Source organism: Phodopus roborovskii, unplaced genomic scaffold (assembly GCF_943737965.1).
Source record: "Phodopus roborovskii unplaced genomic scaffold, PHOROB, whole genome shotgun sequence".
Classification (NCBI taxonomy): Eukaryota; Metazoa; Chordata; class Mammalia; order Rodentia; family Cricetidae; genus Phodopus; species Phodopus roborovskii.
In genome coordinates this window covers 47,460,464-47,487,694 of record NW_026126511.1, presented here as the reverse complement: position 1 = coordinate 47,487,694, position 27,231 = coordinate 47,460,464, and the positions used below count along the sequence as shown (strand labels likewise).

Sequence of the window (27,231 nt, the reverse complement as noted above, 5' to 3'; positions counted from 1 at the left end):
CTAAACAAACAAACAAGCAAAAAAACCCCAAAAAACCAAAAACCAGGAATGACCCTGTGACCTCATACCTCATGGCTTTAGCCTTAGCTCCCTCTTCTCTGTATGGAAGGAGGGTCATTGACAAGGCCTGGGTGGCGTCCTGGGGTATCCAGAGACACCCGTAATAAAGGTAATTCTCCTTGCAGATGGCGTGGATTTCACAATGATTCGCCTGGTGAATGGCTCTGGGCCACATGAGGGCCGAGTGGAAGTGTACCATGATCGTCGCTGGGGCACAGTGTGTGATGATGGCTGGGACAGGAAGGATGGGACCGTCGTGTGCCGCATGCTGGGCTTCCATGGTGTTGAGGAGGTGTACCGGACAGCTCGCTTTGGGCAAGGTAAGGATAGTAAGGTACGGTACAGATGGGATGATATGGAAGAAAGCCATAGATTCTAGGACAAGCCTTTTCCCTCAAAGCCCATGTAACCTTCATGTAATCTAGCCAACTATCCCTCACTCCTGTTCTCAGTACATACCTCATACTTATAAACACTTCCTTCCTATAGACCTTGAACAGACAGAAACCTGGGTAGACTTGAACCCAAAATGATAGTTTCCAGTGCGTGGGTCAGATCTCTTGCCTGTTTAGTTCTGTGCATCTTGTTCCTCAGCTGTGTGCACTTGGGTCTGGCCTCTCTGTACTCTGTGTCTCAGTGTGCTTGTCTGGGAAAGAAGCCTACAGATTCTGGGATGCTTTCCAGCCTGGGCCCCTGAGGTCTAAGATGCTGCCACTCAACTGTCATGAACAGTATGCAGGGGACTAGGATTTGGGTTGATTGTATCACACACAGCTGCTGGGTGTGTCTGGTGACCTGTGAGTGGAACTAGTAAGGTGCCAGGCAAGCTCACCATCTTGCCCAAGGCTGAAGTTTTCCATTCCTCTGAGCTAAAGTAGTTACAAGGACTTGTAGTGTTGCATGAGGAGAGTAGGTGGGTGACTTGTCCTCTGCTAAATGGATTGTCCTTGAAGGTCCCCCACTCCTCACAACCACCTAGCTTTTCATTCTGTGATAAGCTGCTGAAGTTCTTGCTCTGCAGGTCATCTATAGAGCCCAGGCACATATTGGCTCTTGGGATCACCTGATGAGCAAGCACCAGTTCAACACTCCCACATCAGGACCACTCTACTTTCCTCCTCCTCCTGCTCCTTCTCTTCTCCCTCCTCCTCCACCTCTTCCTCCTCCTACTCTTTTTCCTCTTCCTCCTCCTTCTCTTCTTCCTCTTCCCCCTCCTTCTCCCTCATCCCTTCTTGCACTCTGCAGGCTGTCCATGGAGCTCATCTATACACCTGGGGCTTTACTCATCATTGGGGTCTTCTCTCTGTCCTAGAATGTGCCCCTGAGCCTCAGACCCCTCGGTGTCCAGTTATTTCCCAGACAGCTCCACTCAGATACTTCATACACCTATCAAACGGACCACACTTTCTTCCTGTCAACTCCTTTACCTCTGTCAGGCCCACAGCACCATTTTCTGTTAGACTTCATGTAAACCAGACCCTGGGGGCTTTGGCCCTATCACTGATTCCTTATGGGTCCCATCCCCAAGTCTTACAGATTCTACCAGTGTCCACCCTTCCGGGATCTTTTAAATCTGCCTCCTCCTCACTGCCTCACCTTCAACAGTATTCATCAGAGCAGAGGAGTGGTTAGGATGGAAACTCTGGAGTCAGAATCCTGGGCTTAAATGCGATGACATCCTTGAGCACATTTCCTAACCTCTCTGAGCGCCAGCAATTTCTCTTCTAAGGACAGGTTGCTGATGTTAGATGATGTGTGCACAAAGCTGTCAGCATGGTGCATGCATCATTGTTCATCTCTGTCTACTATTCTATTGAGTGAAGATGGCTGTCATTCCAAGGGGCCTGATAGTAGCTCTGAGCTTTTATGAGCTGCTGTCACTTGGACAGTCTCACCACAACTTACAGGTTAGTTCCTGAGCTTGCCTTTTCTAGCTGCCAGCAATCTGCCTAAGATGAGTGAGTGCGTGTGTTAACATATTCCTGAATTTTCAGTGGGCCCTTATTGCTCTTGGGATCAAATTAGCTTCCCTTGGTTCAGCAACAAAGCTTCTTTTTAACTCCTCCTCCACTGATTTTTGAGACAGAGTCTCACTATATGGATCGCTCAGGCTGACCTTGGGCTCACTATACATCTCAGGATCCTCTCTAACAAGCAATCCTGCTTCAGCTCCCGCAGCTGAAGGGATTTCAAGTATGCACCACTACCAACCACCAAGTCCCGACCAAAGCCCTTCTTACGCCACCCCCTACCACCCTCCACCGGGTGCTTCTATCACAGGTGTCTACTGTGTTTCTCAGAGACCCCAAGCTGCTGTTTCCTGTCAGCCTGTCTCTGCATGTCAGCTTTCCCCCTCAGCTCTAAAAGTCAGCTCAGTTCTGTCTCCTGGAAGGAACTTTCCAAGCCCTCCGGCACCTCAGCTCATGATGAACACACACATTAGCTCCTGGGGCACACTCCCCATGTCTCTGCCCCCTGTGCTGTCACTGGTGTGTTCTAAAACACAGAAGAGTGCTGAGTGGAGAGCAGGTCCTCGGACTATTGGTTTGATGAGGAATGGTCACCTTCAACCTAGTGCTCTGAGACAACCCCGGGCTGTAGTCTCAATCTCACCCCATGGTAAAAGAGCACCTGTTGCATTGTGCTGAGCCCTTTGACCCTTTATTGTGAACCTCAAGAGAAACAGCCTTGGAGTGGACCTAGCCTGAGAAGGGTTCCTCAGACCTACATAGATCCCTGGATGACCCAGGGAAAGATGAAGTCCTAACAAGTTCCCAGGCTAGTCCTGGGGCCTCACCTTGTGTAGCCAGAGGACAGCTCTAAGGCCAGGTGACAATGAGTACCTGGAATCTTCAGAGCTGGCTCCTGTGATATGGGGTGAGGGGCACAGATGTTTGCTGCTTCTTAGCACTGCCCCACATGCTTGTTAGAGCTGCAGTTTGGGGTTTGCTCCTGAGATGACCCTGCTTCGAGTGTATGGACCTGGGCTTCCAGTGTCCACATCCTGCAAATGCATTTGAGATGGGCAGCCATGGGCCTGTTCTTTATTTGTTAGGTCCCTTTATTTGCTTTGGGTGTGACTAATCCCACAGAGCTCTTGGGCCTGCCGCCTTTTCCTGGGTAATTTGTGAAGTGATGTGTTTTCCAAGAGACATTTAATCTTCGAGTTATTGCTGTGCCTCAAAGAGCTTTATTGTGTAAGAGCCAGAGAGAGGCTCTGGTGAAGACAGGGCCCAAGCAGATGGCAAAAGGAGGCCTCTACTCCTTGTTCTGTTCCTGATTCACTGCATGGCAACCCTGTGATAGAGGACATGAAGACTCTCCATGGAACATGTCTAAGAAGCTTAATTCATACAGTTGGTTTAGTCAATAGCACTGTGGCTTAGATAGTCCCTTGAGCCTCTTTGTAAAGGGATGTCAGGGGCCAATCTAGAATGAATGACAGAGCTGAAGGTTTTCACAGTCTCAATGATTCCACTAAAAAGAGAGGGATCGTCTGGCTGTCGGGAAGGATACAGTGTAGAGGGCAGTTATGAGCCTAATCCCTGAGCTACCTCTCCTATCGGCTTCCATGGATACCAAAGCCCTTTCCAATACAGAAACATCTTGCTGACTAATATGGGATGACAGCCAGCAATACAGGAACCTCAGTTAAAACCCTCAACTTTGTGCTTTATGCTCCTCTGTTGTGTTTATTGTTTTGTTTTTTAATTATTGTGACTAAAATGCCATACATAACCAACTCAAGGAAGGAAAGAATTGTTTTAGCACATGGTTTCCGAGAGTTGCAGCCCTTCCATGTACGGAAGGAATGATGACAGCCGCTGCTAGTGATAGTGGGAAATGGTCCCCCTTCCATTCTGGACAACAGAAATCAGGCTGGAACCAGGGGGTGTATATAACTCTCAAAGCTTTAGTGATCTACTTCCTTTTGCTAAATAGCCCCCACCCCTTAAAGATTCTACAGGAAAAGGAAGCAGGTGCTTAAAATATGACCCTGGGAGGGAGGGAGGCGCTTCAGCGTCAAACTACACATCATAGACCTAACAAGTAAGGGTGCTGGGGTGACCAGCAGGCCAGTTTTGCCCAGGACTTACCAGCGCTCATAGGAAAAGTCACATGCTGAAATACTCTTCCCACCATGAAATGCATCCTTGCCATGGTGCTGAGCCCTGGGTTGAGGCATGCTGCATGACACCGCCTTTTGCTACTGTCGTCAAGGCTTATGAAGTAACAGAGTTCAGCCTCTGTTAAAATGCAGGTTCTGCCCTAGCAGGATAGGGCGGGACCTGTGGCTCTACATATCTTCCAAGCTCTGGTGATGTAAGCACTGGCAGTCCAAGGCCCCACTTTGGGTAGCAGAATTACTACTTCCATGGGGGTCATGAAGTTAGTCATCCTTCTAGAAGGCTACCAGCATCCAGAGCTGGGCATAGCCATCAACATAAAGAGCCCACCAGCAACTCCCAGTCCCCTGCTGCCCAGCTCTTCAGTAGGAGTGCAGGGTAATGGCACACCCTGCTTCATTCTCCTCCATAGACTTCTAGGAAAGTCCTCTATTTGCTCTGGAAGGTTATCCCAGGTGCCCTAACTTATTATTCATAGAACAATATCAACGCCAAGTTCACACCATTCAGTGGTCTGATGCTCTTCTGTGACAGCCCATTAAAGCTTCAGGTTCTGCATATGTGGTCACCTTCAGACCAGCACACTGACCCATTACAGCTGGCTGGACAAGGCTAGCTGCAAGTCTTAGGGACTGTGTTTAAGGGACTTAACCTAATGATCTAATGGGTTGAGGATGTCTGACCACAATGTCATATTTGGGGATTCTTTATCTTCCTGGAATTATGGTCTTGGGCTCACAGAATGAGACCATGAAGCAATGATGATGCTAACAAATTCAGTTCTAGGTCACTGGATAATCCAGAAGTCCAGCTGCCTGACATTACCCTTCTGATAAGGCCTTGTATCCAGATAGTGTAGCTCAGTGTCAGGACAAGTCAGTCATTAAATGTGAGCCTGGGGATAAGAGGGTGGGTAGCAAGATTTTGGTTGGAAATTAGACTCTGCCAGTTATAAGCTGTGTAATCCGGTACCATTTGCTCTCTGAGCCTAAGTTTTTGCACTTACAGAATTCGTTTCTTACTATCTACCCCACAGTATAATAGTAAGGACTTCAGAGGCTCATGTCTGTAAGAGGCCTGATTCATAGAGATGCAAACACTAATATCATCTCTTAGTGTTACTCTACCTATAGGAAGCTAAGCCTGATTCATAGAGATGCAAACACTAATATCATCTCTTAGTGTTACTCTACCTATAGGAAGCTAAGCCTATTATATAGGTAGATACATTCTCCGGAGAGCAGAGAGGGGAAGTGCCTGCAGGGACAGCCAGGCCATGGTCATGTCATTTACAGGCACATTCCCTGTTTTCCTTCTTTCTACTTCCCAAATCACTGCTAAGAAGTGTGTGTGTCTCTCTTCACAGGCACCGGGCGGATTTGGATGGATGATGTGAACTGCAAGGGAACTGAGCTTTCCATCTTCCACTGCCAATTCGCCAAATGGGGAGTGACAAACTGTGGGCATGCTGAGGATGCTGGAGTGACTTGTACTGCATTCTGAAAGTAGGCGCAGCCCAAAGCCAGGGCAGTGCCATGACCACATTCCTGTGTCTCTGGGGTAGGAGGATTGCTTGGAGCTACCTAACCATGGCTCATGACCAGTCCAACACCACCCCCAACCCTGCTGCCAATTGACCCTACTCTGGATGCAAGGTGACCTGCTGTCACTCTCCTTCCAGACAACTCCAAAGTGCTCAGTGGGACCTACGTTCTGTCTTTCCTTTCCACCAGCTGAACCACCTGTATGCTCAACTATCTGAAGACTCTCCACAAGGCCTACACATCTATGTTACAGGCAGTCTCTTGGTTACAGCTGGATGCTGATATGATGTCATAGGCAAGAGCAGCTATGGAGGTGGTTGGGAGGTATTATGAGTCACTCGATTTGCAGATAAGTCCTAAATTCCAGAGTTTCACTATCCATCTCTCCAGCAAGCAGAAACTCATAATGACTCTGTTTCCCATCTTTTCCTCTGCCTCTCCACACTATGTTAGTTTGAGGAAGGGGCAGAGAAGAAGCCAGATATAGGAGACATAAGAAAATGCCAGTTACCCCAAGAAACCTGGCTGGAGCTGGGAAGAGAGGGGAATAACTATTGTGCTGTGCTCCAAAGTCTCTTGGGTGCTGAAGTCACTTAACCACTTTGCTGTGTTAATACCGGGCTTGTCAATCAGGGCAGAACCCTGCCTCCAGGTAGTGCTTACCTGGCCAATTCATCTGGCTTCCAAGTTAGAAGACCAAGAATGACCAAGACTGAGACCAGGCTCCTCCATGAAAGTTGGTGTATATAGCAAGTACATGTGTAGATCAGACAGGATGGGTTTCTAAGTCAAACTTCCACACGGGAAGGCTGATTTGGAGGGTGTCATGGGAGCTATCCACATTAACCTGAGGTCATCAGTCATCAGAGGCTGTGTCTCAGGACAGTTGGTGACGTTGTACCATCCAGACCTCTTTAAATATAATCCTGTGGTCAGAAGAAAATAGACTTGATAAGTCCCCCAAGGGTAGAAGTATGAATTCCCTATCACCTTCCCTGGGCAATGAGTTGCCTTGGGCGACTTCAAACCTGTGAGCTGCACCCCACATGTTCTGCTGTTAACACGAGGAGGCTGAACTAGATGGTACAAGTGTTGTAGAATTGGGGGAGCTACAGTATAGCAATTGAAGGCAGACCTGTCTGGCTACAGTAGAGTTACAAACACAAGCACATGGCCTATGAGATGAGCATTATCTTGCTTAGGGTGAGGAAGACCCAGGTACCTCCAGGTGTAGTTTCCCCCCAAAGATCCTGGCTGGCTACTATACCAATATGTGGTTTTGATCATTCTTGCTTGCAATATGTGTTACTCACTACTGTTCTCATGATCTGACCAACTGTTATGTTTACATAACATGCATGTACTCATGCATCTTCTTCCAGAGCCAATGTATGTATACCTGTATAAGCGTAGTGCCCTCTATTACATAGCTCAGCACATCACAATGGTTATGTTTTAAAAGATATGGTAAAGGTTGTTATTTTTCAAAAAAAGATATTTTAAGAGTATGTAAACATCATGTTGATAATTCTGGGAAAGAACGCTGTTACCCAATGGTGATGACTCTGGTAACTTCCTTAGTCCTTACATGGGGGAAACACAAGTTTGGTTTTATATCTATAAAAACGATGTTGAAAAGTATTTTAAACATAAAAAAGTCGACTAGTTTACAGACCTACCTATGAGGACATGGAAATGACCGTGGACTGTATTTCAGGGACTAATGGAAACTAGGCCTAAAATACTTCAGACCTTTTGTAAGAATGAATTTCAATAAAGCAAACATTTGGAAAAGATGTTGTATTAGTCTGGGTTCTCTAGAGTCAAAGAAATTACAGAATGAATCTCCCTCTTTCTCTCTCGATAGATAGATAGATAGATGATAGATAGATAGATAGATAGATAGATAGATAGATAGATAGGAATTTATTGGAATGACTTACAGGCTGCAGCCCAACTATGGTTACTAATGAATGGAAAGTCCAAGAATCTAGTAGCTGTTCAGTCCTACAAGGCTGGATGTCTCAGCTTGTCTGCTGGGATTCCAAAGAAGGAAATAAATGTTCTGACAGAGGTGAGGACAAGCAGGTGAAGAACACCCTTCCTTCTACCATTGTCCCAATATAGTATTCCAACAGAAGGTGTGACCCAGATTAATGGTGTGCCTTCCAGTTTCAAGGTCTGGATTAAAGGCATGTGTCATCCAGCCTCCAGATCTGGATCAAAGGCATGTTGTCTTCCTGCCTCAAGATCTGTATCACAAGTGTACCCTCCATTTCTGGATTATAGTTCATTCCAGATATGGTCAAGCTGACAACTAGGAATAGCCACCACAGTGGTCCATCTTATTCTTTTTCATGAAAAGCCAGGGAGTGTGGAGAAGGCGATCTGATTATTTTCCATGGAGGGTTGTCAGCATGGTTGTACATTAAAAGACTCCTCCATGCTTCCAGAAGACATTCAACACACACGTCTAGACTGATAGAATACCTAGTCTGTTTTCTGTTGCTGTAACAGAGTATCTGAGATAAGGTATATTTATAAAAACAAGAGGTTTACCTCTCTACTAAAAGCCCCAAACTGGGCAGCCATATCTGGCAAGGGATTCATGTTGCTTCAACTCATGGCAAAAGGAAGATGACACATGGGTCTGTGCCACCGAGACCAAGCATGGGGACAGGCTTGCTTTGGAACAAACCTGAACCACCATCACTAAATTGGTCCTGTGAAAAGGGAGTTTCTGGGAAGAAAGACACTTGTCCATGCATGAGGACTCCATCCCTGTTACCCAGACACCTCCCCAAACTGCCACATTGAGGAGTCAAGGTTCCAACACATGCATGTGTGTAGGACACACTCAAATCACAGCAGAACCATGGTGTTTACCCCCATTTGGTGGTCGCCAAAGAAAACAGGTTCCAAGCAGCAGAACAGCCCTCAGGGCCCATTCATGACAGGGTGGTTTTGAACTTTACTTGGTCTCAGCCAAAGGGAAGTGTTTGTGTTTGTACCTGACAAAGGAAAGGTGTCATAGCCCCTGTTCTATATCTGTGAAGAGACACCACAATCACTGTTGCGTCTGCACGGCCTGGGACCAAGATTGGCAGAGGGTGTCGGGATTCAAACACTTAACAGACCACCATGAGAAGTTAAGAAGAAGCTGCTGCCACTGTTTATTACAGAGAGTAATGGGCTTATATACCCAAGCCAGGAGATGGGCTGAGCATAGGAGGAAGTCATGCACCACCCACACCTGGGGTCAAGGCATACCTGCACTGTCCACCGGAAAGTTTTGAAAACAACCTTGTTTGCTCAACCTTGTTTGCATAGAAGTTCTACAGCTGGGTGGGGAGGAAGAGAGCTGTGAGGGACAGGTACTTAAATTTCCCAACAAATCATAGCAGCTCTTATAAAGAAAAGCATTTCATTGGAGCTGGCTTACGGTACAGAGATTTAGTCCACTATCTCACGAAGGGAAGCATGGCGGTGTGCAGGCGGACATGGTGCTGGAGCCATACCTGAGAGTTTCACGTCTGGATTGGCAGGCAGCAGGAAAAGAGAGGCATTGGGTCTGACTTGGGCTCTTGAAACCCCAAAGCCCACCCCCAGTGACACACGTCCTCCAACAAGACAAACCCACCCGTACTCAAACAAAGCAACACATCCCAATCTTTTGAAATAGTGCCATTCCCTATGAGCCTATTGGGGGCCATTTTCATTCGAACCACCACAACCAAAGGACATCTGCGCTTTAATTCCCACCTCTAGAATTCCACCTGGGAACATGCTTCCTTTGGGATACCAATGGATGCAGCCCAGTTAGGTACTGAGTGTGCAGTTCCTGGGCCCTATCATCTAAAGATGGGTAGGGGTGTTCCAGGCACAGAACCACAGCAGCCTGTGAGGGAAGGTCTGAGCACCACAGTCCTGTAGCAGGCTTTATTTTGGGCTACCAATCAGCTCCCAAATCATGACATGAAGACATTATTAGTTTTGAATTCTCAGCCTTAGCTTATGCCATTTCTTGCTAGCTTTTCTTTCTTTAATTTTTTTTCTTATTTTACATATCAATCCCAGTTCCCTCTCCTTCCCATCCTCCGTTGCCCTCCCCACCCCCTATCCCATTCCCCATCCACTCCCTAAAGAGGATGAAGCCCTCCATGAGGGATCATCAAAGTCTGTCACATCACTTGGAGTAGGGCCTAGTGTCTCCAGGCTAAGGGAGTATTCCTCCATGGGGAATGGGCTCCCAAAGTCTGTTCCTGAACTAGGGATACATCCTGGATCCATTGTCAGAGGTACCATAGACTTCCCAGGCCTCCTAACTAACACCCATGTTCAGGGGGGCTGGGTCTGTCTTATAATGGTTTCCCAGCTGTCAGTCTGGGGTACATGAGCTCCCCCTTGATCAGGTCAGCTGCCTCTGTGGGTTTCTGTAGCCTGGTCTTGACACCTTTACTCATCACTTCTCCCTCTGTGCAACTGTATTCCAGGAGTTCGGTTCAGTGTTTTGCTGTGTGTGTCTGTTTCTTCTTCCATCAGCTACTGGATGAAGGCTCTAGGATGGCATATAAGGTAGTCATCAATCTCATTATCAGGGAAGGGCATTTAATGTAGCCTTTCCACTATTGCTTAGATTGTTAGTTGGGGTCATCCTTGTAGGTCTCTGGACATTTCCCTAGTGCAAGATTTCTCTTTAAACCTGTAATGGTTTAACCTGTTTCTTTTCATCTACATTTTGCCTCAGGGATTTTTACCTTTCTGCATGTTCTACTCTGTGTCTGCTGGCTGGTAGCTGCCTGGTTGGCCCTGGGAATCTCCTCTCTTTCTCCCTCTTCTTCTCCTTTCTTTTTCTTCCTCTCCCTCTCTCTCTTCCTCTCTCTCATCTAGATTTCTCCTCCTGCTTATTCTCTATCCCTCTTCAGCCTAGCTATTGGCCATTCAGGTTTTTATTAGACCAATCATGTGCCTTAGGCAGTCAAGATGAAACAGCAACACATTTGCATAATTAAACAAATGTAACATACCTTTACACAGTTAAAATAATAGTCTGCATCATAAATAAAAGTAACACATCTTTGCCTAGTTAAAGTAATATTCCACAACATAATCCTGCCCAGATGCTCGTGGTAGCAGCTCCGGGAAGTCCTCACACCCTGAGTTTGCTGTGGGCCACTGCACTGTGCTAAAACACAACAGAGGTTTCTGGAAATCCATCAAGGAACTACCCTTTCCTCCTCTTTCCAAAGGCCTGAAAGTTAGCCTGCCCTCTATTTATGTCAGAGTAATTCTGGCTGTGTAAATCAGGGCCCTGCAGGAAGGCAGCACCCACCACCTTGTGTTGTCCTCTCTACTGCTCAGAAGTTAAACACAGCCACTTCCAGTAGACAAGCATGCATGTATTTTTTGGAGCCCCTACCCCAAGTTTTTTCAGTGACTCTGATGACAAAATAATAGAAGTCATGCTAACATTCCATAACAGGTCCAGAGTGTGAATCAGTTTGATTGTAACCTAGCTCTGCAGCTGAACCCTTCTGTAGAACATGCCACACCTACACTTTGCATGCCCATCTCTTCCTCCACCTATGGCTTTGTGGAGTTAGAGTGGGTTTTGCCTGTTAGCCCCTTGTTAGTCACCCCTCTCCACCAACTAAAATAGGTAAAGGAACTTTCTAGAACATTTAATCTCCCGGAGTAGACCTTGAACAAGTACAAGAGGAGCCAGTAGTATGGGCTCTCATCATAGATCTTTCTCTAGAAGTTGTACCAGCCACATGAGCGTCACACTTATGCTGATGAATGTTGAACTGTCATGGCCTCACAGGAGTGCCCATCCACCTTTCTGGAACCTTCTCTATGAATTTTGCAAACCTTAGCTTCTGAGCTCCAATCACCATTCCTCACCTCCACACAGCTGTTAGACTCAGCTTGCTCCTGATGCTGCAGAGAAAGAATCTAGGCCAAGGTCGAGCTGCCCCCTTGCTCCCCTCGTCTCGGGGATCACAGTCTTTGTGTTACATGTTGTTCAATGACTTAAATGATAGGTTTCAAGAAAGTTGTGCAATTTGCAATTTTCCAATTATGTCAGAAGGTGGGTGATTCTGGTAAATATCTCTCAAGGCCAGAACTAGAAGTCTTCCCTGTGGCTATGTACTGGTCCAGGACAATCATAAGGGAACATATCTGTTCAGACACAGCTCCATTTGGCAAGCTGAGCTCTGGAAAGATCTGATAGGAAGGGGTGATTGAACAAGCTTTCTGTAGCTTTCTCTCATGGCCCCTCCTTCCCAGCCCCTCCCCTCTGGACACCCTTCAAAGGTCAGTCCCAAGGTTCTCCATGGGTGAGCAACAAGGAAACCATTTCAGTACAAACACAAACTGGTTTACACCAGGAAGATGTCCAAGGAGGCTGTGTTGTGGCCCCAAAGAGCTGGTAAACACTTCAGTGACCCCTTCCTCAGCTCGCTTGCCTCTCTGGTCCTGTATAGTCCTCACCAGGGGCAATTTCGTATTGCCCAAGCTGTGTTCTCTGTGAACAGAGGCAGTACCTGTTGTCTGTCATCTACCAGGCTCCATTCCTGAAGACATGGTTGTGGTCCTCAGGGCAGACCTCATACTTCTGCAGTGGATCAAGCAGTCACTTTCATGGGCACTATGAGAACATTCTGTCCTTGCAGAAACTCAAGCTCTGTCCATAGGGAAGTGGTGTGAACTCAGTTCTTACACGCTTTGTTTATGTATTCACTTATCATGTGCTGACTGAGTATGTACCACATGTATCACTTCTCAGCCTTTCGGCTAAGATCAAGTGGAGTATGTACCATGTGAGGCCCATTTACCATGATTAACAGGCATTAACAGGACCTGCCTGGCATTCTTTGCAAAAAGGCAAAAGAGAAAAGAGCACATGTGTACAAATCAGGTCCCTGTGATGGAAGAAACTCTTCTTGTCATTACCTTTCGGTACAACCCTGAGCACCCAAGGAGAATACTATCCATTGACAGCAAACACACAGTGATGTAAAGGTGCTTGTTTGCGAAGCACAGCAGCTCATTGTATAAAAACACAATGAAAGTGTTCCCCCATGGCTTCTGGTTCAGAGCCTACCTCTGGGTTCCTACCTGGATCCTTCAACAATGGCCTGTGATGCGGAAGTGTGAGCCAAAGAAACCCTTTCCTTCCTAAGTTGCTTTTGGTCATGGAGCTTTAAAATGACAAATAAGTCGGGTGTGGTGACATACATCTGCAATCTCAGCTAGTCAGGAGGCAGAGGCAGGAGGATCAAAAGCACAAGGCCTGTCTGGGCTACATAGTGAGTTCAAGGTTAACCTGAGTAAGTTAGCAAGACCGTTTCGAAATAATTATCTCAAAGGACCAGGATGTACCTCAGTGACAGAGTGCTTCTGTAGCGCATGCAAGACCTGAGTTCAGTCCTTCACACCACACAAACCAGTAATAATAATGGCTAATCCAAAGGAATGCATTTTAAAACAAATGAAAGTATTTGGAATGTAGCCACGCAGGAGAACGTGCAAAAGACAATCATAACCGAGTTTGTGCCGATGCAATTTTGGGAAACTAGGTGCAATTACAGTTTAAGGCATATATGGAACCAGGTGGTGGCTTCGATCCCAGCACTTGGAGGCAGAGCAGGTGGATCTCTGTGAGTTCACAGCCAGCTCGGTCTACAAAGCTACACAGAAGAAACCCTGTCTTGCAAAACAAAATAAAACAAAACAAAATAAGACATATGTGGAAACAGAATCAAGAGAAAGACCTGAGTAGTGCAGTTCCAAGAGAACAGAACCTGCTGTTGAGAGGCCTTCCATACAGGAAGCAGCACTCGCTGACTGACAGGGTGAACTCCAGCCCTTGCAGAACACAGCATGGCCAGGCAGCTTCACAGAGCTTGGCAGTGGGGAAAACACCCGCCCGGGTCATTTTGTGAAACTTAAATCATTTTCATGACAAAATAAGACGAAGGCATAGGAAAGCAGAAAGATTCCAGGCCAGTCTCACTCACCAACGCAAATACAGAAGCCACAAACAACGTTTTAGCAGACAGAACCCACCAAGCATCAAGAATTATATATCAGGCTGAGTTGCAATTTCCTAGAAATGCAAACTTGGTTTGATATAATAAAAATCCATAATTGTAGTTCTTGACATTAACATAGCCAAGAAGAAACATATACAACTATGTCAGTAAACACAGAAAATTCAGTGTTTATGTACAGCCAAAGCTTTTAATGTGCTCAGGAGAGGTGGGGAGTTCTCATTAAGAACTCTGTCAACAGCATGGAATACACAGATGTGAACACAAACATTTCAAGTGTGAACATGTTAGTAAACAAAGAGAAGCATCAGGACATCTTGCTGGTTTTTTCCCCATGCCCAGAGACCCTAGCATACATGGCAAGGGAAGGAACGTTACTAGGACCGGAAAGGAAACAGACTTTAGCATGTATAGGTGAGGGGCTCACATTTTCAGAGCTGCTGAAAGCTCTGTAGATGGGTCAGTAGGTAAAAGCACATGCCGCAAAAGCACAAAGACATGAGTTCAAATCTCCATCACCCATGTCAACATCTGGGTGTGGCCTTGTGTGCTTATAACCCCAGCACCTTAGGGAGAAGAGACAGGGGGGTTGCTAGAACACACTGGCTGCCAACTGAGCACCAGACCCAGTGATTGACATCTTCCACTGTCCTGAAGCTGACAACTGTGTGTGCATATAGAACACCCAACTACCCCATCTCCACACAGAGATCAATTTACAAAACAGAGCAATCAATGGGAAACTGCTAGAATGAAGAAGACACATTCACTGCGTGTTAAGTGTAATGCCAAACTTCAAAGTCTCTCATTTCAGATAGAGTCTTAACTGGATGTTAGGAAAACAAAGAAAATTACTGAGGGCTCAGCAATAAATGAGACACCCATTTCACACCCTCTGAAGCTCAGGGACCAGGCACTCATCTGAGGCTCATACTAGGGTCTCTTTATTATTAGCTGTCATGTAACCCCATCTTTTCCTTCCATGTTATCACTCTTGTTTGCTCAGTCCAATTGACTGCAATAGACAGTCAATTCCATGAGAGTAGGAACAGGGTAGTAGTCACCTACTATATCATGAGCTCTGAAATCAAAGCCTGATAAATGCTGGAGCAATAGTTTAGACATCTATGAGCCCTCTGAATGCATACATTAAAATCTTAACACCCAAGTGGATGATAGAAATTGGAGCTCTTGGCAGTGGCTAGGTCAGGGATTGGTACCCAATTTAATGTCCCCCTCTAAGAGGCCCACTCTTTTATCACATCTGCAGTAAAAGAATGGCTCTCTGAGCCAGAAGTGGAACTGTACCAAACATGAACATCAAATCTGTCCATTCCCGGGTGTTGTGTTTCCTAGCTTCCAGAACTATGAGAGATAAATTCCCATCCTTTATAAACTACTAGTTTGTATCGATTTGTTATGGCAGCTCATGTTGTCTGTGACTCAGATTTAATATCTGAGAAAAGGAGGGAGATGAAGGGGACAAAGAGGATTGCCCTAGAAAGAAAAGAACAGTATGTGGAATGTGGGAACTAGGGATGTGGTTTGCTTTCCAAGTAAACGTCACCATTTTGTTGTTGTTGTTGTTGGAATATCACCTTCAAAACCTGGAAGCAGTTCCCAATCACAGACACAATGGGATCGTCTTTGGAAATGGTAGTAACTACCTTCTCCATTACTGCTGAAGACCAGCACTGTTGAGGAAAAGATAGCAGATAAAGGTGGAGGGCTGGCCATACAGCTCAGTAAAAGCACTTGCCTCCCAAACCTGACGAGTTCAACCATACAGATCTTAAGGTGGAAGGAAAGAACGGTCTCTCAAGTTGTCTTCTGATTTCCAAATGCACACTGGCATGCACACACACACACACACTAATAATGATGATGATGATTTTTAAGACAAAAATAAAGATGCTGTCTCTCCATAAGAAACTTCTCAATAGTGGGTGACTACACCTTGGCATGATTATAGAGCATAAATTTTATTATGATTAGTGGAGGTTGTTGGTACAATAAAAAGATTATGGAATGTTGAAAGGAAAATTCCTGTGACCAATTACATTTAGCAAAATTAGTTTGAACAATGAAAACCAAACAAAAGTAAGCAAAAGGAAAAGCAAAAGCCAAAAATGGTTCAAGAGTCAGACTGCTTCCAAAACCGGGGCAGATTCTGAGAACTCCAACCAACAACGTAATCTGACATTTATAGAAAATGGAACTTCGAGAGACAATTTAATTGGTTACAGCCCAATTAGATAATTGGTTACAGAGCCTCCTGCAATGAACTAAATAAAGGCCAGCTACTGTGATTAAATTCCATATTGGTTTGGCGGTTGGGCTTAGCCCAAATCAATGTCTCCTATAAAATTTTATTTGACAAGAATATGGGATTGAAGAACCTAGCTGCTGATTTTGCTTCCACAAATTTGTGGATGAACAATGGCTTCAGGGCCATTGTTATAAATGAACATATCTTATGTACCTTTAGTTATGCGGGTTAAAAAATGTTCATTTGAAAATGGTTTGCAAACTCTGAAGTGTCATAAATAATACAGTTTTGGTAACACAGAAGATGCTGGCTTTTCAGAGAGGTGGTCATTGTCATTTAAAGCTTTGGAGAATTGGTGTACAATAAAGTGTAATAGAGAGGCTGGATGGATGGTTCAGCAGTTAAGAGCACTAACTGCTCCTGTAGAGGACCCATATTCAGTTCCCTGCACCTACATGATAACTCACAGCCATCTGTAACTCCAGGACCAGGGAATCTGGTGCCCTCTTCTGGTCTTGAGTACCAGGCACATGCACACAGGGCACATAAATGCAATCCAGACTCCCATGCACATAAAATAAAACAAATAAATACTATTTAAAAATAAAAACCAGCTGGGTGGTGGTGGCTCACCCCTTTAATCCCAGAACTTGGGAGGCAGAGGCAGGCAGATCTCTGTGAGTTTGAGACCAGCCTGGTCTACAAGAGCTAGTTCAAGCACAGCCTCCAAAACCACAGAGAAACCCTGCCCAATAATAATAATAATAATAATAATAATAATGATGATGATGATGATAATGATGATGATGATGTCTTCATGAATATTCTAGGACCAGAGTAAGTTGTATTTCATTAGATGACCATATTAGAGTAGAAATATCCAACATAGTTTTATCTAAACTTGCAAATAAATAAATAGATTTTAAAAAAATGGATGGAAGGATGGATGGATGAATGGATGGATGAATGAATGGATGGAAGGAAGGAAGGATGGATGAATGGATGGATGGAAGGAAGGAAGGATGGTTGGATGGATAGATGGAAGGAAGGAAGGATGGTTGGATGGATGGATGGACGGATGGATGGGCGGGAGGTCTGAGGATGTAGCTCGGTTGCTAGAGTGCTTGCCAGCAAGCATAGCATTGCATGGAAGCAGATGAGTATGGTGGTACACACCTGTAATACCAGCAGCCCCTGGGAGGAGGACTCGGGAGGATCAAAAGTTCAAGGTCAATATCAGCTTTATCTTCAGCCAGCCCTGACTTGGTGAGACCCTGTCTTAAAATACAAAGAGAACACACCAGAATTTTTGTTTAAAAAAAAAAATCATTTCATGTGTGTTGTCTGCTCAGATGCCATGGGTATCTTTCCTAAATTGGCAGGCACTTACACATCTGAAGTATGGGTAGCTTCAAAATCCATGTTGGGACACATTTCTCTATCGTTTCATAGGGTATCAGGCCAAGAGCAAAAGAATTCTCTGGAAGGCAGGGAACAAATCAAATTGTGCTTCAAGTTTACCTGATTCCTCAAGTCTGCTGTCAGCTCTCTGGTGACATCTACTGGTTAAGGAGAGAAACAGAACGGAACTGTTAGAGAAAAACTACACAGAGTCTCTAGGACCAGCTTCAATTTTAAAGCCAGGTCTTAGGCATAGCATTCTGCATCTCTGAGAAGATCCTAGACGTTGCTGCAGCTGCTTGCACACAGCCATTTGAGGAGCACCAAGGCTCAACAAAGCTTTCAGAGTGTGGGCTGTCAGAGGTGGAAAGGACATTAGGGCTCCTCCTAATCAGCTTTCTTGTTTTATAGGTGAGAAAGTCACAAACAGGGAGGAAGCATGTCCCCAACAAGAACATCCAGTGTTTCATTTCCTAAGCCATATATCCCAAGCCTTCTGTGATCTAGAACTGTGAGTACCCTGAGAGGCTTTCAAAAAACAGCAGTAAGTGACTTTGACATAAGAACTATTTTGAGCTAAAAAGCAATTAAGGAGAAACACACATGAGACATCTTTTTATCTTTCCCCTATAGTGGGGTAGAACTTTGTAAAGTTGTCCTTCCTTTCCTCTCTACCAGTAGGGACTAAATTGATCATCCAAGGTGGCTTAAATCCCCTATCGGCCTGGATACCATACTAGGGCTTTCTTTTCTTTTTTCTAGTGAAAAAATGTATACTTGGAACTAGCCAGCTGGACTCAGTTTAGATGATCCCAATTTTTTTGGCAACATCCAGAGCATCATAATCAGGAGCCAACCGAACATACGCCTTCTTCTCTCCGTCAGGTCTTATGAGGGTGTTGACTTTGGCCACATCAATGTCATAGAGTTTCTTCACAGCCTGTTTGATCTGGTGCTTGTTGGCCTTGATGTCCACAATGAACACAAGTGTGTTGTTGTCTTCTATCTTCTTCATGGCAGGCTCAGTGGTCAGGGGGAATTTGATGATGGCATAGTGGTCAAGCTTGTTTCTCCCGGGGGCCACTCTTCTGAGGGTGTTTGGGCTGCCTCTGGAGCCGCAGGGTCTTGGGCTGCCGGAAGGTGGGTGATGTGCAGATCTTTTTCTTTTTGTGGTGGTGGACGCCTTTCAGCACTGCCTTCTTGGCTTTCAAGGCCTTCGCTTTGGCTTCTGCTTTGGGAGGGGCAGGAGCTTCCTTCTTCACTTTTGGCGCCATCTTGGCGAAAACCACACTAGGGCATTCTATGCCATGAAGAAGTCTGTATGGTAATTAGTTGCCCACAAGTTTGTATTTCCACCTTTCACAGCCCCTAGAGGCTCACTGTTGTCTGTTGACAAGCCCATTAAGCCTGAGTTTTCAGCTGTGTCTTTGACAGTCCATTAACTTCTGTATTTCTTCTCACAAATATGTTAGACATACATGTTGGTACACTTCTATTTGTCTTCCTCTTATAAATTTGCCTTTTGCTATAGGAGACCCAGACCCTGTACTTCCTAGCTCATTTGCTTAATAGTTGGCCCAGAGCTGCACAGCGTGAAGGGACTATAGCCAGCCAGATCTGGCAGGCCTTGCCCTTCTCCTCATTCCCTCCGCCTTGCTAATAACTGTTAGATTACATTCTACATAAGGTCTGTTCCCTTATTTGGCCACTTCCTCCTTTTGAAGCTGACTACCAAGGTCCAGCTATCAAGGTGTTGAAGTCCAGCAGTTAAAAGCCCCTTTCTGGCTATCCTAGTTAACATGCCCAATGAACATTAGCCAACTCCTCCTAACACGGAGTTTCCCCTTGTACATTTTCAATCTTTTTCAGTTTTTCTTTCTTTTTAATGTGCATTGGTGTTTTGCCATGTGTTTCAGGTACCCTGGAACTGGAGTTACAGATAATTGTGAGCTGTCATGTGGGTGTTAGGAACTGAACCTGGGTCCTCTGGAAGAGCAGCCAGTGATCTTAACCACTGAGCCATCTCTCCAGCCCCACCCCACCCCACCTCCGATTCCTTAATAAACTGCTATTTACCTGTGGGTGACATCTGTCTCTTTTCTATCAAGAGTCAGTCCTAAGTCCGTCTGGGACAAATATCCCTTCCCTCTCCCTTGTTTCTCACCCCGCATCTTCTATCTTTTACATTTATTCCCTGCCCTCTGTCCCTCCAGGCACATCTTCTATCTTTTACATTTATTCCCTGCCCTCTGTCCCTCCAGGCGCATCTTCTATCTTTTACATTTATTCCCTGCCCTCTGTCCCTCCAGGCACATCTCCCTGTGCTGAGAACTTGGTCTTGGGGTGTCTTGTGCTGACTCTAGTCTTTAAAGTGTGCCTGTGTGGTTCAGTTTCTGACCCAGGAACGGAAGAGGGTTATGGGTAGCCAGAGATTAGACAGAATCAAGGAGTCGTCAGCAGGTAAGAAAAACTGCATTTACTGGCATAGCAGCCACTAGGCAGGCGGACACGGGCAGACACCTGGTTACACACACAGGCACACAGACTGAAAGGTAAGCACACACACTTAAACAGGCTGCCAGGCAAACACAAGAAACAGGCTGTATTTATAGACAATCACATAAAAGAGCTGTTCTGCCACCAACAGGTATATGAAAGATTATGTCACTGCTTCCTTTGGGGGACCGTCAGACATCCAGTTTTGTTTGTTTGCTTGCTTTTGTTTGTTTATTTTTGCTTTGTTTGTTTGTTTTTTCTAGACAGGGTTTCTTTGTGTAGCTTTGAAGTCTGTCCTGGAACTTGCTCTGTAGACCAGGCTGGCCTCGAACTCACAGAGATCTACCTGCCTCTGCCTCCCGAGTGCTGGCTGGGATTAAAGGCTAAGCCACCACCACCCAGCTATCAGCTATTGTTTTGCTGTTCCTGCCCCCATGTTTAACGTTGGTTATCTTGACCCACACCAAAAAGCCATATCAGTGCCATGTTGTCTAAAGACATCTTGGTCCATGTAGCCACCTCTTCTTTTCAGTGTACACCACCTCTTTGCCTCTTTGAGAGAGTTATTTGTGAGTCAGAGGCCACCAGAGATTAATTTGATAGCCAGAAGTCTTGGCTATGAAAATGCCTGTTTATACAATGGCCAATTGTTTTCTTATTTTGGATGTGCTGTTGGCTATGGAAGTAACCCACTTTAGATGCAGTAGAAGGTGCTTCTTGCTTCCAAACAAACTTCATACTTTCCAGATGGTGGTGGCCCAGGATAGACTGCTGGGAAGAGGTGGAGGGCATGAGCTTCCAAATAACAATGAATCCTTCTTCCTATGGCCTCTGGATGCTACAATAGAGGAAAGCAGACCCCAGACTGCTCCTGTCTGTTACCCACCAAGTGATGATGGAGCTCCTTCAAGCCTGACCCTTTTCAATCCCCCAGGATATCTATGTCACCATGTCCTGTGGAGACCCTGCACCCACAGTGGTACAGTTATTTCCAGAGCCAGGTGTGATGGTGCAGACCTTTAATCCCAGCATTCAGGAGACAAAGGCAATCAGATGGTTGTGAGTTCAAGGCTAGCTCCAGACCAGCTGGGGCTACAGAGTAAGATCCTGACTTCAAACAGAAAACAGTTCCTCCCAGTAATCATGCCATGAGGGAAACATAGCACTATTGATTTTTAACTTGAAGACTGAGCTAATCCTCAGCTATAATAGGTGTAATTGATCCAAGTTTTGGAATGAATTACCTTGAAAAAAGATTAGCTGATGCCATACTTTGTAACCAAGGGACTTGGAATGGATTATCCCCAAACCACAATTAATTGGCAGACTATGGAAAATAAGCACTGACTTGTGGAATTCACTAACATTACCATTTAAAGAAGTGGCTAAGGTATAGGAGTTAGAGTGCAGTGTGTGTGTGTGTGTGTGTGTGTGTGTGTGTGTGTGTGTGTGTGTAATCTGGCACAGGGAAGTGGAAAATTCTCTGTAGTGGGGAAGCAGAAGATAAGAGGTTCCTCCTAGAGTCTGCCACCAGCCAGATGTGTCCTTGGGCAAGCTTCTTAGCCTGGGAGGGACTCACATTTCTGTGTTTGTAAGATAAGGGACAAGAATTAGATGCTATCTCTGTTCTTTTCTCGGTCCAGTAATTTTTTTTTCCCCTTCAAAACCTCTTCACCTGCTGGCAAGATGTCTCAGCAGCTAAAAGCACTTACCCCACAAGCCTGGTGACCTACATATTTAATTCCCACAACCCACATGGTGGACAGAGAGAACTGACTTACAAACACACACATACACACACCACAAGAAGAAAAACATCCACAAACACGAACACAACAAAACAAAAACAAAATCCAGCAACAGCAAATCCCAAATACCCTGCTCTGCCAAAACCAGTACAGTAGAAGAATCTGCTACTACAAACAAGACCTCTTTTTTTCTACATGCCACACTCAAGGCCATTTGTCCTGTCCAGGGTTTCTGAGAGAATTGTGGATACAGTCAGCCGCCTATCACCTGGGGCCTCAGTCCCATGCACCTTTGTCTCTTCAACAAACAGCACAGGTTTTGGCACATATCAAGACCCTGCAAATGCTGAATGGAATGAGTGACTGGAACCCTCACTGTTGGCCATGGCTTAAGAACATGGTCTCCTTAATTGTACTTCCAGCCACAGTCCTGCTTCCATTTCAAAGCAAATCCCAAATAAAATGATATGCCCAGTCCATGTCCTTATTGCCATTGCCTAACCAGTGGATTCAAATCCATCTTCTTGTTCAGGACCACTGAGATAAACCAAAGCTCACCAGAGACTACTGTATTGGTGAACCAGAGAACTCTCCATAGGGACTGGGCTGGGATTAAGCTTCACCAAGAAGAATGAAGTGGTGTTTATGGTAGTTAGGCATTTTTCCAGAAGCATTTTTGATGTTTTTCTTTGAATGAAACTATCAAAAGGATGAGTGTCATTTATGCCTGAAAGCCTTGAACAGAGAACTAACTGTTCAGAGGGAAGTGGCCTCCAGCTGCACGGGACATGGTCACCAGGGCTGTTGAAAATGACTTCCTCTTCAGATAGCCAGTCACAGCCTGCACTAGCAAGACAAGCACGGAGGTTGTTTGTGAGTCTGCCAGAGGCTGCTCTGGACCTTGCAGGGCCTAGAGGAGGGAGACCATTCTGCTTGCGATTCAGCTAAAACCTTGTGATTGACAGCTGGGAGAGCTTGGAAGCTGTGTTACAGTTGGTGTTCCCCTCACATTTGGGCCCCATATTAATGTTATATTATGCGCCTTTCTGTATGTGTAACTGGGTTGCTTAGGTCATTTGTTTTTAGAGTCAGCCTAGATCAGTCTTTTGTTGCTACCCCATGGTGTGACAATGGTATAGGGGCCATTTCTTTACCCATTTGTCATTTTGTCATAACTATCAGCTTTACTGATAATTTGGGGGAGTCTGGTGGAGTTGCCCCATGTTACCACAGAAACCAGTGTCCCTTTATGAGATTCTTTTTTTCCCTACTGCCCAGAGATTCTTAATCTTGTTAATAACGGAATTGAAGCCAGGCAGTGGTTGCTCACTTGAGTGCTTGAGTCCCAGCACTCAGAAGACAGAGGCAGGTGAATCTCTGTAAGTTCAAGGCCAGCCTGGTCTACAGAGTGAGTTCCAGGACAGCCAGAGCTGTTATACAGAGAAACCCTGTCTTGAAAAACAATAAACAAACAAACAAATAAATAAATTGAAGAACAGACTCAGGTGAAAGTTTGAGAGTAATTTAACCAGAGTTTAAAAGAACCCCTGCGGCCACCCACGTGCCTGTCACAACACACACATGGGTATCAGAGCATTAATTCTCTCCTGCTACTCTAAGTCTGAGGATTGAACTCAGGCTTGTGACTCACTGGGCCTCCCTCCAGGCCCCAAACAGCACAACGCTTTTAGCTAGCTGTCAGAAGGCCATATAACCATTTGTCACAGTCTCCTTTCTTATCTCTACCCCCACCCCCAGCTCCTACTGGTTCTTCCCACAGCCGAGCTGGTAATATTCTGAGCAGTCTCCTTACCATACTGACTGGTTGAAAGTTGCCCTTGTCTTGTTCAGATCACACTGTCTGTCTCACAGCTGCCTGGAGAAGGATGGCAGGGAAGAGAAGGAAACATTCTAGCTGCTTTGCCTGTTTGCACTAAAGCCAGCACGGAGGTCAGCCCTTGATGGACAAACAGCCACGTGGCACGGAGGGGCACGCCAGAGAAAGAGCGAGCGAAGCCTGGAATGTTAGGAAAAGCTGTTTAGGCTCTGACTAACATCCACAAGAAAAATACAGACAGGGAAGACAGAAAGGAGAAATGACTGTTTCTGAGGCAGACCCAACAGAACCCTGTGGCAGCCCTGGAACCACTGCACAGAGGGCGGGAATTCTGGGTTGAGAAGACCGAGGGGCAGGGGTCGGGGATAATTCTTTGTGGACACACGTTATCTCATTAAAGGGATAATTCTTAGTCTTTTCTCTGCAGCATGGTTTAAGGTAGATCCACCCTCCTGAGGGGTGGTCCCTGGGTCAGGTGACTACCAGCTGAACTTGGAGGAGACAATGGCAGTCTCCACCCAGAGGTAGATTCCATTCTTCCCTGTAACAGTTGCCACAGAAACAGTTGCAGCAGAGGTAGGAGAAAGTGGGGAGCAGAGAAAGCAAAGTACACAGGTGGTGGAGACAGTAAAGATAGCAAAGGCCCGAGGGGTACAGCATGAGAAAGGTGACCCAAGGCTGCACAAGTAAAGACCCAAAGTCCAAACAGATGGTGAGCCCTGGGTCCTGGAGGCCAAGCCTTGGAGGCCAAGGGTCCTAACACCCCAGGCTGGGAACTAACTGGCTGCCACTAAATGCTATTGACTGCTACTGCCATTGTCAAGTGCCAGGCACCCTGGCGACCAAAGCCCAGGTCAAGGAGCCTCCAATCTGAGAATCTAGATGTGAGTCTACAGTTCTCAAGACTGTGAGCATCTCCGATTTTCAGTCCCACCCATAAGCCTTTGACACTCCAGGCACATGCTACAAAAGCTATTCATTGGTATAGTCATATCTATCCAAGGACAAAGGGCCCTGGCCAAATCACTGGTGACACAGCCACCATTTAACTCTGCTATCCACCTTCCCCTGTGAATGTTTTGCTCATGGGGCCTTCTTTCATATCTGTTTTCCTTCCAACCCCACAGGTGAAATCCCTAGCATCTTTTGCAGCCCTCACTCCCCACCATGAGCTTCTGAAACACCACCACGTCCAGCTCTGTGAACACTTGTTCTCTATGGTTGGAGAATGAACAACAGCCATACTTTGCATTTTGAATGAGTGAGCTTATTAGGTGTACTGCAAGCTAAAATAAAGCAATAGAGCAAGCAAGCAAGCGAGAGAGTGATGGGGAGTCATCAAATTGGATACTCAAAACATCCATTGGAAATCAACTGAAGAGGTCCTGTTTAGGCAGCCAGCTGGAGTTCCTGATAACAGAGTCCCAGGCAGAGTGTCTGCTTAGACGAGGCTTTCAAGTAAAAGAAGAAATAGAACCAGTGAGGCCATCATCAGATCAAGTCTCATTGCATCCAGCAGAAACCCACTGGGGAAGTTGAGGTAGCTGGCTAGAGTTCCCATCGAGGCAGGAATGCAGCTTCTGTTTCTCACTTAGGTTCACAACATCATGACATAGACAACTATGATCTGTGATTCACCCTCTCGCTGCTTTTAAGAACACATGCTTTTACTCTTAGGATGCTTTGGTCTTCTCTTCCCTCCCTGTCACAGAGTTCAGGGTGCTGGACCTTCTCCAGATAAGCATTCTTGAAGGACACTTGAAACACACACTCGGGCCTGAGATGGGCAGGGGCCAACACTTCTTCGAGAGCCAGCTTCTCAGGGAGCTCCAACAGCACATGGCATTTTGTTGCTGTGTCCTCCTCACAGGGGATGAGACCTGGGAAGGTGAGGGGGATGCACACTGTAGGGAGACAGGGAAAGGCTAAGCTCACCCTCTTAGACCTTTAGATCTGTGCTGCCGCTGCTGTTGCCTCTACTGTTGCTTAATGTGCTTTTTTTTTTTTTTTTTTTTTTTAATTTTGATTACAGATAGGGGGCCAGAACCTTGGCTTCATGCTTTTTTTTTTTTTTTTTTAATGAAGAATTAACCCCACTTGTGAAGGTGGAGCCCATGCAGCTTATTCACCTCTTTACTTATTTGAGAAGTTTCACCATGAGTTTGGAAGGACACAGCAGTCTCCCAGCTTCATACCCTCTTCTCTTAACCTACTGAGTTCAGTCAGTGCTCTGAGCAGGGACAACCTAGCAGAAGCCACACATCCAGAGGAACACTGGTTCTCCCTCCCACAGCAACCAGGAAGACCAGAAGCTCCTCTGGTGGGGAGGATGCTTCATGAGCCCCTTCCCCACCCATGCCGGGATTTTGATGGGTCCACGTCTCCTGGAGATATGAAGCTTCTGGTTTTTCTCAGGTGCACTTGCTCATAGTCGTCACAGGGGGAGAGTTATTTTTACAGGGTTCTTTTGGGCAGTCTCTTTCCTCGACCACATCCATCTGCTAGGCTCCACTAATTCTGTGTATCTTCTATGGTTCTCTACAAATGCTCTTGGGTAGAACCCTGTCACAGTCTGATCCAACAAGGTAGGGCCATGCGCAAGGGTACTTTTTGATGCCAATGGTTTTCCCTGACAATGAGAACTCTTCTTAAATAAACTGATGAAGCTGACACACTCGTGTTAATCATCACAACCCAGGCCTCCAGTTGCTTCTGGGGCTTGAACCTCATCACAGTCTGTTTTGAATTAAGTTGGATCCTCTGAGAGAAAGCTGGGTGTTTTCTGTCTCTCCCCTTAATGAAATTTCTAAGCCACAAGCCTGGAGATGCAGCTGTGGAAGTAGCCTGCTCCTCTTGTGAGTGGCACCTCACTTTAAGCAAATGACAGGGTAGAAGTGTTAGCCTCTGGCCTCCTTGGCTTGCCTCTCATCATGAACATCCTCCCTACAAAGGAGCTGGAGCTGGGACACAGATGATTGGGGCCTTTGCATTCAATGTGATTTTCCCAGTTGGAATCTTAACCCTTTAGGCGGATGTTGGGTAAAGGGAGGAGCATTTGTCCTTTTCACTGTACTCATCTTGACTTTGGGGTGTAGCTGAGAAGGTGGGATGGAGACTTTGGCCTTACTGTTGAGGGTGGAGTTCCTGACATAGTGAGCTGGGAGAGGGAGGGATCAGGGTTCAGTACCACAGACTCCCACTGTTCTAAACAAGTTTTACTGGTTTTTCTTGAATAAATTCTTCTTTATTTGCTGTATGCCCTTAGGATAATTTCCAGAGCATATGTTCTGAATTTGACTCATGAACTTCACCAGTGTGCTTGCTTGGTTGGAGTCTGTGGTGCTTCTCACCTGTCACTTGGTAGGTGGAAACCACAATGTGGTTTTAAGGTAATAAGAGTGTGGCCATTTGTTTTGTGGCACAGAGAAATGTCAACGGAGGACCAAAGCCCCCCAGAATTTAAGAAAATTTGATATAAGCAAGCACTGGAATAGGCTGATAGGTAGGTTAAATTAAAAATGACAGTATTTATTGTCAGTGGGGCTGTGGATGTGGCTTGGTGCTTGTCCAATGCACACAGAGGCCCGGGTGCCATCTCCAGCACTGTATAAACTGAGCTTGGTGACACACACTTGTAATTCCAGTGCTGTGCTCAGAGGTGGGAGCAAGAGGACCAGAAGTTCAAGGTCATC

At 45.8% G+C, this 27,231-nt stretch overlaps 1 protein-coding gene and 1 pseudogene across 1 annotated transcript in view; one reads left to right on the top strand and one right to left on the bottom strand.

Moving 5' to 3' along the window:
* The window catches only part of Scara5 (scavenger receptor class A member 5), a 92,073-nt gene extending 86,026 nt beyond the window's left edge, over positions 1 to 6,047 (top strand). Inside the window, exons 7-8 of the mRNA XM_051195501.1 lie at positions 186 to 380; positions 5,554 to 6,047. Of these exons, the coding sequence (XP_051051458.1) occupies positions 186 to 380; positions 5,554 to 5,690 (332 nt within the window). The 3' untranslated portion in view covers positions 5,691 to 6,047. The remainder of the gene's footprint in view (positions 1 to 185; positions 381 to 5,553) is intronic.
* Positions 6,048 to 18,250: 12,203 nt separating this feature from the next.
* LOC127230496 (60S ribosomal protein L23a-like) lies at positions 18,251 to 18,732 on the bottom strand (annotated as a pseudogene).
* Positions 18,733 to 27,231: the final 8,499 nt, after the last annotated feature.